General features: G+C 38.4%; 1 protein-coding gene across 1 annotated transcript; it reads left to right on the top strand.

The window, feature by feature from the left end:
- Positions 1–3,250: 3,250 nt before the first annotated feature.
- On the top strand, positions 3,251–6,720 carry LOC113151753 (acidic mammalian chitinase-like). The gene is made up of 11 exons (XM_026344674.1): positions 3,251–3,275; positions 3,383–3,409; positions 3,487–3,691; positions 3,927–3,983; positions 4,344–4,509; positions 4,592–4,716; positions 4,809–4,932; positions 5,020–5,202; positions 5,761–5,877; positions 5,971–6,103; positions 6,473–6,720. The coding sequence occupies exons 1-11, from the start codon at positions 3,251–3,253 to the stop codon at positions 6,718–6,720; spliced, it is 1,410 nt and encodes a 469-aa protein (XP_026200459.1).
- The last annotated feature ends 6,441 nt before the right edge of the window (positions 6,721–13,161 follow it).

The raw sequence follows: 13,161 nt of genomic DNA, 5'->3' as shown, positions 1-13,161 counted from the left end.
ACTCAAAAAAATCTATTACACAAGAGAGTTTTTAAAACTTTAATGGTATCAATATTTCTCATATAGATTTCATATACACTGCTCAAAAAAATAAAGGGAACACTAAAATAACTCAACCTAGATCTGACTAAATGAAATATTCTTATTAAATACTTTATTGTTTTCATAGTTGAATGTGCAGACAGCAAAATCACATAAAAATTATCAGTGGAACAAAATTTATTAACCCATGGAAGTCTGGATTTGGAGTCACACTCAAAATTGAAGTAGAAAAACACACCACAGGCTAATCCAACTTTGATGTAATGTCCTTAGAACAAATCAGAATGAGGCTCAGTAGAGTGTGTAGCCTTCACGTGCCTGTATGACCTCCCTACAACGCCTGGGCATGCTCCTGATGAGGTGGCGGTGGTCTCCTGAGGAATCTCCTCCCAGACCTGGACTAAACCATCCGCCAACTCCTGGACAGTCTGTGGTGCAACGTGGTGTTGGTGGATAGAGCGAGACATGATGTCCCAGATGTGCTCAATTGGTTTCAGGTTTGGGGAACGGGCGGGCCAGTCCATAGCATCAATGCCTTCGACTTGCAGGAACTGCTGTGCAGCCCTCCAAAGTAATGCCACCCCACACCATTACAGACCCACTGCCAAACCGGTCATGCTGGTGGATGTTGCAGGCAGCAGAACGTTCTCCATGGCGTCTCCAGACTCTGTCACGTCTGTCATGTGCTCAGTGTATACCTGCTTTCATCTGTGAAGAGCACAGGGCGCCAGTGGCAAATTTGACAATCTTGGTGTTCTCTGGCAAATGCCAAACGTCCTGCACGGTGTTGGGCTGTAAGCAAAACCCCCACCTGTGGACGTCAGGCCCTCATACCATCCTCAAGGAGTCTGTTTCTGACCGTTTGAGTAGACACATGCACATTTGTGGCCTGTTGAAGGTCATTTTGCAGGGCTCTGGCAGTGCTCCTCATGTTCCTCCTTGCACAAAGGCGGAGGTAGCGGTCCTGCTGGGTTGTTGCTCTCCTACGGCCTCCTCCACATCTCCTGATGTACTAGCCAGTCTCCTGATAGCGCCTCCATGCTCTGGACTCTACGCTGACCTACACAGCAAACCTTCTTGCCACAGCTCGCATTGATGTGCCATCCTGTATGAGCTACACTTCCTGAGCCACTTGTGTGGGTTTTAGACTCTGTCTCATGCTACCACTAGAGTGAAAGCACCACTAGCACTCAAAAGTGTCCAAAACATCAGCCAGAAAGCATAGGTACTGAGAATTGGTCTGTGGTCACTACCTGCAGAACCAGAACTTATGGCAAAGTAAAATGTATGTATGATTTATACACATACATACACACATATCACATTTGTGTCAGAGTACAATATCGGCCCTTTTCAACATTTCTTTTATGTCTGCCTGTAGACCTGTTTTATTTCTATTAAGGCAAATTATATGGGTGTGTCAGTTTCTCAGTATCAGTAGCAGACAGAAGCAGTAGATAAAGTGAATGAACAGATGGAAACTTAAAGGTAGGAGGGTCCTGTTTTGTCACTTTCTTGCAGAACCCAGTGTTGTGAGAGTATAGGGCAATGGGCCAACATGTTCTGAAAAAATATTCAGCCCCCTCCTGGTTTATTTTCTTTTTTGTAGAGCTCATACTGCACTTATTAAGATCTCCAAACACAAGCTAACATAAAAAAAAAACAAAATAAAAAACGTTTTTGTGGCAAAGAGGAAAAAAGACTGAAATAAATATGCCTTTAAAAGCATCATAGGTACCTCCATCCATTCATTTTTGTAACCACTTCTCCTATTAAGGGTGGCAGGGGTGCAGGAGCCTAATCCAGCTGTCACTGGGCGAGAGGCAGGATACAGACAACAACAACAATACATGCAAACGTCACACAGCATTCATTTTGAGACACAGCATAATGCTATTTCAGTACTTTTCTTCACACAAAAGAGGCTACTTTTATGCTCTTTAATGTAAAGTACAGTATATAGCATTGAATAAAAGCCAAAACTTGGGCATTTATTTGTGACCAGCTTTTTTTTTGCGGCTGTGTTGGACCTTGTCTGTGCCAGGATGCACCAGCCACTTTCAAACTTATCTCATGGTCAAGTTTATTGATTATTGTGGAGCATAAAAAACAAGCAGTCAGCTGTAGAACATTGTGATGGCCAACGGTCATGGCTAATCCTCAACAAAGGGGAGAGATAAAGCAAACTGTAGCTGATAATCTAACATATGAACTAGAACATGAAAACCCATAAGTGTCTTAACATAGTACCTCTTTGTTTATGTTCATCTACTTTTATTATTACAAGTTTATCTCTAGTTACCTTTCTTTAAGAGCAAGTTGATTTCTTTTAAATACACTGTACATTTATTTCGAGAATCATAAAAAGTTCCATGTAACATATATTTTAAATAATTGATTTTTTTTACAAGAAGATTTTTTTTTTTTTTTTTTAAATGAAATCAAGTTTTTTTCATAATTTTAGTTCTCTATCTATTATTAACCATTGAATGCATCTCTGTTGCTCTCTGTCTCCTCTGTAGACTATCCAATAACGGCAGTTAACCAAAATCACCTTTGAAACAGTAGCAACATGCCCAGTTTCACACATATTTGTTTCATTTTCACTTGCATATGTTCTTGCTTTTGTTATTCTTTAGAAAAACAGATTATTTGTGAGTCTTTTTTATATTTAATAAATAATTAAATAATAATTTTAAAATATTTTTTATTGTCATCAGAACAACAGTACCATGCTTGTGTGAACTAAGTAAAATATTAGCACTGTATTACCCAGTCAAAGGTCATTTTGGCTGATTAATGACGTGATAATGAACAAAATGCACACTGACCTAAATCACATCTAGTTGTATGTTGGGTTCATGCTGAGTGCTATGCAGAGTAAATTATTGTCTACATATGGTTCAGACTTTGCATGATCTTATCAAACATGTTTTAATAATCGTCACATTTATTGCCCCTACTTATCAAAGGCTGCTATACTTCCTTGTTTCTGTGTGCACAGCCGACTGTATAAAATGTCAAACTCTGCTGCTGCTGTTTGGTCTCTCATCCACTTCCGAGGTGAGTTTACAAGAGAAAACAGCCCCTCGAAATATTCATTTCAGTTGTGATTATCTAGCGAATAGGAGCCTTCTTGTTGCTTCAATTACAGACCCTGGTTCCCTTTTTTGTTTTATACAGTGAAGCTGTATTTCAAGATTTTAAGATGACCAGGCTCACAATTCTAGCAGGTATTATCTTCATTTTGTAGGTTACTCTTTGTTAACAGACTGGCGTGATTTATTTTTTAGAATGTGCGTATCCAATTCTCTAACTCTTGCCTTTTTATATTCTTTAGGCTTATGTCTGGTGATATCCCAGCTGGGTAAGTATCATTTGATCTTTTCAAATTTTTCATTATTGAAATCAGTGCTTCTTTAAAGTTCCTTTATTCCAACACAGGGTCTGCCAGCCGCATGGAATGCTACTTCACCAACTGGTCCCAGTACAGACCTGGCGAGGGCAAGTTTATGCCACAAGATGTGGACCCTTTCCTCTGCACCACCCTAATCTATGCCTTCTCGATCATCAACCATAACAATGAGCTGGTTACCTATGAGTGGAATGATGATGTCCTCTACAAGTCTTTCAATGCGCTGAAAACCAAGTACGTATCCACAGTTTAGATATGCTGGTACTGGACAGAGGTCAGCCTGTGCAGCAGAAGTTCACCAAACACTGGTCTCCATTTATCACTTAAATGGAGACTGACTGACTCAAATGTAGAGATGATTTCTTACATGAATTTTACTTTTACCTACCTAAACCTAAATGACTGTTCTCAAAATCTTTGCAAGCATGTACAAAGTCTGCTGGTGGTCTAACATCCCTCTTGTTTGCAGGAATCCTCATTTAAAGACTCTTCTGGCTGTTGGTGGATGGAATTTTGGTTCAGCACAGTGAGTAACATTTTAAATACAATGGTTATAAATACAAAGTTATGCTATTCTTATTAGCTACATTGCTGAAACATAATGAGAGTGTATTGATGAAAGGTCTGACAATGATCATTTTCTGCAAAATGATATTTAGTAGTATTTTGTATTTAGGTATCTAATCCAGTCTCATAATAAAATTAAATGTATTAATAACTTTGAAAGTTTCAACAAGTATATTTAAGATATTTATTAAAATAATAAATAATAATTAAATAATAATCATTATATGAAGCATGGTTTTAACACTGTTAGTCTTTAACCACCCAGTCTTTCCTAAAATTACTATACCTAGATAATAACAGAGCTTAACGTTCCGTGCAGGTTCTCCATCATGGTATCCACTCCTGAAAACCGTCAGAAATTCATCCAGTCTTCTATCAAATTCCTGAGGACTCATGGATTTGATGGTCTGGATCTTGACTGGGAGTACCCTGGTGCTCGTGGAAGTCCCCCAGAGGACAAACAGAGGTTCACTCTGCTCTGCAAGGTGGGTAAAGATTCCTTTTGCAGGTCACAGCTACTGTGATGTCAGATGCTTTTTGACCTACTCTTTGTTTGTGTATTTGTAGGAACTTGTTGATGCCTACGCAGCTGAGGCCAAGTCCTCTGGCAATCCTCAGCTCATGGTGACCGCAGCAGTGTCTGCTGGAAAGGGCACCATCGATGCTGGATATGAGATAGCGGAGATTGCCAAGTGAGTGTCTTTTCTGAAATACATCTTGGAAAAGAAATGTTTTGCAATGATGTTTAATGGCATTGTTTTTGTTTTTTCCTCCTTCTCTCCAGGTATCTGGACTTCATCAATGTGATGACCTATGACTTCCATGGAACCTGGGAACAGTTTACTGGACACAACAGCCCTCTGTTCCGTGGTTCTCATGATACTGGTGACCTAATCTACTTCAACACAGTAAGTAGATGTTTGAAACTGATAAGAATCAACTTGAGGGGTTCCTTTTAAAGAGTTATATTTAACCACTTCCATCACTGTTTATAGGATTATGCCATGAAGTACTGGAGAGACAATGGCACTCCATTGGAGAAGCTGAGAATGGGTTTTGCTGCTTATGGTCGTACCTTCCGTCTGACATCATCAAATACTGGCGTTGGAGCACCAGTTAGTGGCCCTGCCTCAGCTGGTCCATACACACGTGAAGCTGGATTCTGGTCCTACTATGAGGTACTGTTTAACTAAGACTGAAGGTAACCAGTTATGGTATGATTTACAGTATACAGTTCAGTATTAAGTATTAAGTATTCCCCTTTTGAAAACTATGCTTTAGATGTATTTGTAACAGGAAAAATTGTCCATCATTCTACTAAAAATAATGATGATAATAATGATTTTAGAAATGTTTGCAAATGCATTAAAAATCAATCAGTATTCCAACTCTTGATTAAATGGACCCCAAATGGATGGTAAGCATCTGTGTACTGCATATTCAGGTCTCTCCACAGATGTCAAAGTCTGCACCTTAGTTGGGTCACTCAGGAAAAGTCCTAAAGTCTCTGGGGAGCACTGACAGCTTTAGAAATAGACTTATATATGAAATCTCACTTTGGAATGCCATAACAAAGGGTCTGAATACCTTTGTAAAAGAAAGATTTCAGAGTGCACATTGATGACCAAAATGTCAATTTTATTTATTTGAAATCAACTTTACAATAGAGAAGAAGATGTATATCAATTAAGATGAGATTAATAGCTTAAATTCTAATCATGGTGTCTATTGTCTAGATTTGTACCTTTGTGAAGGACACCCAGATTCAGTGGATTGATGACCAGAAAGTTCCATATGCCACCAAAAACAGTGAGTGGGTGGGCTTCGACACAAGGGAGAGCTATGAGATCAAGGTAAGTAATAAATAACTTACTTTTTTTTTTTTTTACATATTATTTTTTTTACATATTATAAATAACAAATTCTGTTAATTCTTGCCCAAATAGGTGAGCTACCTCCAGGAGCAGAAGTTCGGCGGTGCCTTTGTGTGGGCCCTCGATTTGGATGACTTTTCAGGGCAATTCTGCGGACAGGACAAACACCCTCTGCTGTCTCATCTCCGCAAACTTCTCAATATTGGTAGGTTTATAGAAGGTTTCTCCTAAAAATTGTCTAGCTTTTTTTTTTTATCCTGGTATGATTTAGAGAAGGTTTTGTATGAACATCAGATATTTAAGATATTAATTTGGAAATTATCAGTCTAGTATGGTCATATAACATGACATAGTCCTTACATCAAGGTTAAACTTGTATTTTACTCATACAGGTGTCTTAGGGGGTTTCTAAAGTAAGACTTGAAAATAATCCACTCTCTTAGTGACTGACTGGAGTGAAAAAGTAATAGAATACAGTGCTTTCCTGTTAAATTAAGAGAGAAACATTTACAGACTTTTTCAACTGCTTTAAACCCATTTGGAAACATACATTTCTTCTTCATGTCCTATTCAGAGCTGCCCCCACTGCCCCCGACCACCACTCCTGATCCCAGTGCTACCACCACATCCACAACCACCACAACCACTACCACCACCCATGCTCCAGGACCTGGCTTCTGCAACGGCAAACCCGACGGCCTGTACCCCCATCCAGACGACAAAGCCAAATTTTACAGTTGCTCTGCAGGCATCACACATGTGCTGTCCTGTGGTAATGGATCTGTCTTTAGTGAAAGTTGCAAGTGCTGCGTCTGGCCCTAAGTCACAAGTGGAAGCTATATGTAAAACAACTGGTGCAAAAGTCAGCGATTAAACAGGCTGCAAAAGTTCTCCTGAGCTATTATTTACACAAATGAGTCTACACTTATTCTACACTGTATAGATTAATTTTTTGTTTTGTTTTGTTTTGTTTTGTTTTTGAAATATTAAAATCTTTACATTTGACATTTGACATTTTGCAAAAACACTGAAGACTTTGGTACAAATTGCTGAGTGCTGCCTCATTATTTTAGTCTACTATTTAAATTGAATCTACTAGTTTTTTTTGACAAACCTACACTCCTTACCACTAAAATTGAGTGATACAAGAGGTACTAAGGTATAGAGGTATGTTTTAGCATTAGCATTGAATAGTATGTTTAGAGTCATTATGATATAAAAATACACTGTTTGTCAAGACAACTGTCAAGACACATATGATACACACATATTTCTCTCTCTCTAAGAAAAATAAGCTTCTCAAATGCAGTGTTCAGTATCACCTAACCAAGAAAACCTGTACCAGAATTTCTCACAAATACACTATAAAAACAGTCAAAGCTTTGAGCAATCTTGAAATAAAGCCATGGAGATACAAATGGCATATTATCACAGTTTTCATTATATGAAAAAATGTGTCTGTGTTACCCTGTAATGGCTGGATATCCGCTGATGATGGTGTCCATGACATGGGAAAAATGTATTGCAGCCCATTATCAACAGGAGTCAGAATACCGCATATGCAACATAAATTCTGTTAACTTGTTTTCTTTACAGGAAAAACATTTGCAGTGTTGAACTTGACATAATAAATAATACTATTTGTATCAAGTTTCTTTTTAACGTCAATATTCCAAGCAAAGTATAGTGATAATATTTCAACATGTTTGTGAGAGAATGTGTGGAGGAAATGACAAATTAATTAAAAATCCTTTAAGTTCAGTCCAGTTTTGAAGAAATACTGGATGAAAGTCCAGTAAACACCTGATCATATATTGGTTTATTGATTGTTTGGTCAATATTATTCATTCTTATTTAATAAACATTTATAATAAGTATACATACTTGCTGCAATCAGATGTTCACTCATATTAGAATTTAAAATCACGCGTTAAGTTCACTAAAGGTCCAGTTGCTGAGGCTGTCAACAAAACATGGGACTTTCCCACAGGAGACTAAAGTTCAGTTCTGGTAAAAATACTCTTGTTATTGTAGCCCCACCTGCATGATAAGACAGGCAAACATTCAACAATTTCAATTACTCCTTTTTTATGTATTCCATTCCTAAACTAACCCAGATGTGTTTTTGCCCAAACCCACCCAAAGTGGTTTGTTTGCACAGCTGTTGTCCAGCTTTGTTTAGGTGACAATAATAGTACTGGTGCTTCACTTGGAACAATACTTGATACTGTTGCTCCTCTGAAAAAGAAACTAGTGAGTCAGAGGAAGTTAACTCCATGGTACAATTCACAAATCCGTAGCTTAAAGCAGAAATCATGTAAGTTCAAAAGGAGGTGGCGTTCCACCAATTTAGATGAATATTGCCTAGCCTGGAAAGATAGTTTAATAATATATAAAAAAGCCCTGCGTAAAGCTAGAACTTCATATTACTCCTCATTAATAGAGGCAAATAAGAACAACCCTAGGTTTCTTTTCAGCACTGTAGCCAGGCTGACAAAGAGTCATAGCTCTGTTGAGCCTAGTTTTCCTTCAACTCTCAGCAGCAATCACTTCATGAATTTCTTTACAAATAAAATCATAACTATTAGAGAAAAAATTGATCTGATCCTCCCTGCATATAGCATGGATTGTACAACAACTCTAGATCCACGCGCGTACTTAGACTGTTTCCTCCCCGTAGATCATTCTGAATTAATTTCAGTAATTAATTCCTCTAAACCATCAACATGTCTCTTAGATCCCATCCCGACTAGACTCCTCAAGGATGTCTTAACTTTGATTACCACGTCCATATTAGATCAGATCAATCTGTCTTTACAAATAGGCTACGTACCACAGGCTTTTAAGGTTGCTGTAGTCAAGCCCCTACTCAAAAAGCCTACTCTGGACTCAGGGGTCTTAGCGAATTATAGACCAATATCCAATCTGCCCTTTATCTCTAAAATCCTTGAAAAGATAGTTTCTAAGCAATTGTACGACCACCTGCGTAGCAATAACTTGTATGAAGATTTCCAGTCAGGATTTAGAGTACATCATAGTACAGAAACAGCACTGGTAAAGGTTGCTAATGATCTTCTATTAGCATCAGACAATGGTCTACTCTCTATACTCATCTTGTTAGATCTTAGTGCTGCATTCGACACTATAGATCACAACATTTTATTACACAGACTGGAACATGTCATTGGAATCAAAGGAACAGCACTAGAGTGGTTTAAATCGTATCTATCAGATAGATTTCAGTTTGTACACGTTAATGATGAGTCTTCCATGCACAGCAAAGTCAGCTATGGAGTTCCACAGGGATCTGAGCTTGGACCGATTCTTTTCACTTTATATATGTCCCCTTTAGGCAATATTATTAGGAAACACTCTATAAATTTCCATTGTTATGCAGATGATACCCAGCTATATTTATCTATGAAACCAGGAGAAACTAATCAATTAGTCAAACTTCAGGAATGCTTAAAAGACATAAAGACCTGGATGTCCTCCAATTTCCTTCTCCTAAATCCAGACAAGACAGAGGTTATACTGTTTGGGCCTAAAAATCTCAGAGACACTATGTCTAAACACATTCTCACCATTGATGACTTAGTTCTGGTCTCAAGTAATACTGTACGAAATCTCGGAGTTATCTTTGATCAGGATATCTCCTTCACTTCATACATCAAAGAAATCTCTAGAACTGCCTTTTTTCACCTAAGAAACATTGCTAAAATTAGGAGCATCCTGTCCCAAAGTGATGCTGAAAAACTAGTCCATGCATTTGTTACTTCCGGACTGGACTATTGTAATTCCTTATTAATGGGATGTCCCAATAACTCATTAAAAAGCCTCCAGTTAATCCAAAATGCTGCAGCCAGAGTTCTGACTGGAATTAGCAAGAGAGATCATATTTCTCCAACGTTAGCTTCTCTCCATTGGCTCCCTGTTAAATCCAGAATTGAATTTAAAATTCTTCTCCTAACTTATAAATCCCTTAATAATCAGGCTCCATCTTATCTTAAAGACCTCATAGTTCCATATCTTCCAAGCAGAACTCTCCGTTCTCAGACTGCAGGTTTACTTGTGGTTCCTAGAGTTTCCAAATGTAGAATGGGAGGCAGAGCCTTTAGCTACCAAGCCCCTCTCCTGTGGAACCAGCTCCCAGTTCAGGTTCGGGAGGCAGACACCCTCTCTACATTTAAGACTGGACTTAAAACTTTCCCTTTTTATAAAGCTTATAGTTAGAGATGGATCAGGTGACTCTGAACCATCTCTTAGTTATGCTGATATAGCTTAATCTGCTGGGGGACCTCTACTGATAAACTGAGCTCCTCTCCTCTCTCCTTTCTCCTGTATCAATGCAAATGCCACCATTGCATGTCATTAACTTTGTGTCTTCTCTCTCTTTTAGTTGTGTTTCCTCCTCTCTGTCTACCTCTCTCTGTACTTTTCTGCAGGTATCCTTGGCCTGGAGCTGTACATCTCCAGAATCCAGTTCATCTCCCCAATGTGTCTTGATGCTTGTTGTTGTCTTTATTGCCTGCTGTTCTTTTCTCTCTTCTCTTTCCACTCACCCCAACCGGTCGAGGCAGATGGCCGCCCACTATGAGCCTGGTTCTGCTGGAGGTTTCTTCCTCTAAAGGGAGTTTTTCCTCTCCACTGTTGCCTAAAGCTTGCTCAAATGGGATTGTTGGGTTTTCTCTATAATTTTTTGTATAAATATTTTCTGTAAGATCTTAAACCTTACACTGTAAAGTGCCTTGAGATAACTTCTGTTGTAAATTGGCGCTATACAAATAAAATTGAATTGAATTGAATTGAATTGAATTGAATTGAATAAGAGATAACAGCCACCATTTTGGTGCATGGTGCCACCAAATAAGATGTCATCATTGAAGATGGAGATAAAGCCGTGGAGGTGGAGTGTCATCTTGCAGGGCCTCCTGGTCTGTTTTTCCACTAGGAGGGGAGAAAAATCAAAACCAAACTTTCAAATTTAAAACTCAATGTCAAAGCCTATACTTAAGAAATTCTGGTAAATCCCAAAACTCTGGAATTGCAGTCATGTCCTCTTGACACCATCAACCCCTAACATTATATAACTCATCAGTCAATATACAGTTTATCCATAATTTCATACTGTACGTCTGTCCAGAGGAATAGGTCTACATGAAATTAGATTTCAGTAATTTTTGATCCAGCATCCCCTGGAACTGCATCTTATTTTACTAACTGGTCATGGTATAGAACTGGTGTGGAGAAATTCTTGGATTCTGGCCCACTCTTGTGCACTCTGATGCCTTTGCTATCTTCAGCCTTGCCCGGGAGATAATTGAGTGTGAGTGGAATGAGAAAACATTTCAACAAATTATCCACTGAGCTCAAGAGCATACAACAACATTTTCAGATGTGCACATCTTAATGGAAACTCCACACCGGAGCTGTTTGCTGTTGGTCAGAAAAGAGAACCATGCATCTCCTTATGAAATTTTTCCATCTGCTGACAGAAACCAATACTGGCTGCAGAGAGAGCAGTATAGTAACAGACTATGACCTACTACAGAGTAAGTAAGTAAGTAAATACACTGTACTGTAATAGAATGCTGGTTGAACAATGTTAAGTTTTTGCATCTCATGAGGCTCAGGCAACAGTGCAGCTCTGATGAGCATTTATTCTCAATTAGTTAAGAAAATATAATGTCTGTTTATTTTTTAGATAAACTCTTCAGAAATTGCCAAAAAAAACTCTAAACTTTAAGAATCATTTGTTAATTTGTTTTATTATTTCTCTGTAAATTCAGAATTATCAGCTAACGCAAATGGTCTAATTATGGGAAGTAGAAGTATTTTGCATCATACACAACACATACATAATGTCTGATCATCCACTGCGGGTTCTCTATCATGGTGTCCATTCCAAAATTCCTAGTTTTGATCTACACTGTATTTCGTATCATGGGGATCATTACCTTTAGTCAAGCAGGTGTTTGCTCTGCTGTGCCAGGTGAGACTGATGACAGATATTATGCCTGCTTATCGCCTCTAAAATCTATTTATTCAATTCTAGTTTGCCTTTAAGGTTTCCTGCTTACACTCTTTTCATTTTTTTCATATTGGCTTATTTAGTCTTACTTCTATTATGTGTATGCTATATTGCCTGCAATGTGCAAATATAAACCATTTGCCCATATGAGCAGTTAATTTCTGTGACATCCAGTTTGGTAAAACATAACAGTTATTCAGCTAAATTAGGCTTTAAATTTTGACAAAATCAAAGTTCACACCAAATGTTCCCAAACTATTTCCAAGACGTTTACCCTGTCTTATTTTCACGCTGATATGATTTCAGGCTGCATTACAGTATGGATCGGGTTTGTCCGAACCTGACTCGAGCCCCAGAGTGTGGTGGCAAAGAATGAGTTTCTGCTGTATTTTTCTAGTGTGGCTCTCATGTGTCCCTCATGACTGGCCCTGGGTAAGAAAAATGTTAAACACCAGTCTTCCACACCCATACATAATGTTTAAATGTCTGTCCAAACCCTTGGGTCCCGTTGGGTTTGGTTTGAGCATTCAGTACTGGGCTGAACTTGACACCAATTGCTGCCTGGAATATGAGAGAAAATGAAAACAGTTTTTTAGTAACATAAAACTTGATGTGATTTCCTGTTTTAGTACTGCACATTTCAGACCACTGAAAGTGTAAAATAAATTTCCATTGATTTCTAGGAGCTTTCAGGGGGCTGTGAAGCTGAGAGTCAAACAAGCAGTAACACAAAATTAAGTCTCTCTGCAGCCAGTCGAGTACATCCACATGCTTTTGATACAGGACATTAAATCACTGAGATGACTATAACAATAGTAAGATACAGATTCCTATCAGCTCCACTGTGAAAACTTTCTGTGATTAGGAGCCCACATGAGTTTGTTTTTAAAAAGGAACTCACTCCAATGTTTGTGTATGTTTAGGCATTTGGACTTGATAAGTGTTAAAACATCTGATTTTCATGGTGTTCATGATGGAGGGACAGCCCACCACAATCCAATCTATAGCAGAAACATTGCTTACATAGCCATTAGTGTTGAGCAGGGACTTGGAGTTGTTGATAACCTTTGTGGAGATGGCCTGACCTTCTAATAGCAGATGACCTTGGTCCTGCTGGAGTAGGCGTAGCTATTAGAAAACAAATCCAATTCAATATTTCATTTTATGTGTGTGTGTGTGTGTGTGTGTGTGTGTGTGTGTGTGTGTGTGTGATCCAGTCTCATAGAACAGCA

This window comes from Anabas testudineus, chromosome 5 (assembly GCF_900324465.2).
Source record: "Anabas testudineus chromosome 5, fAnaTes1.2, whole genome shotgun sequence".
Lineage (NCBI taxonomy): Eukaryota > Metazoa > Chordata > Actinopteri > Anabantiformes > Anabantidae > Anabas > Anabas testudineus.
Note: the sequence above shows the minus strand (reverse complement) of the source record. Positions and strands in the feature narration are given on the sequence as shown.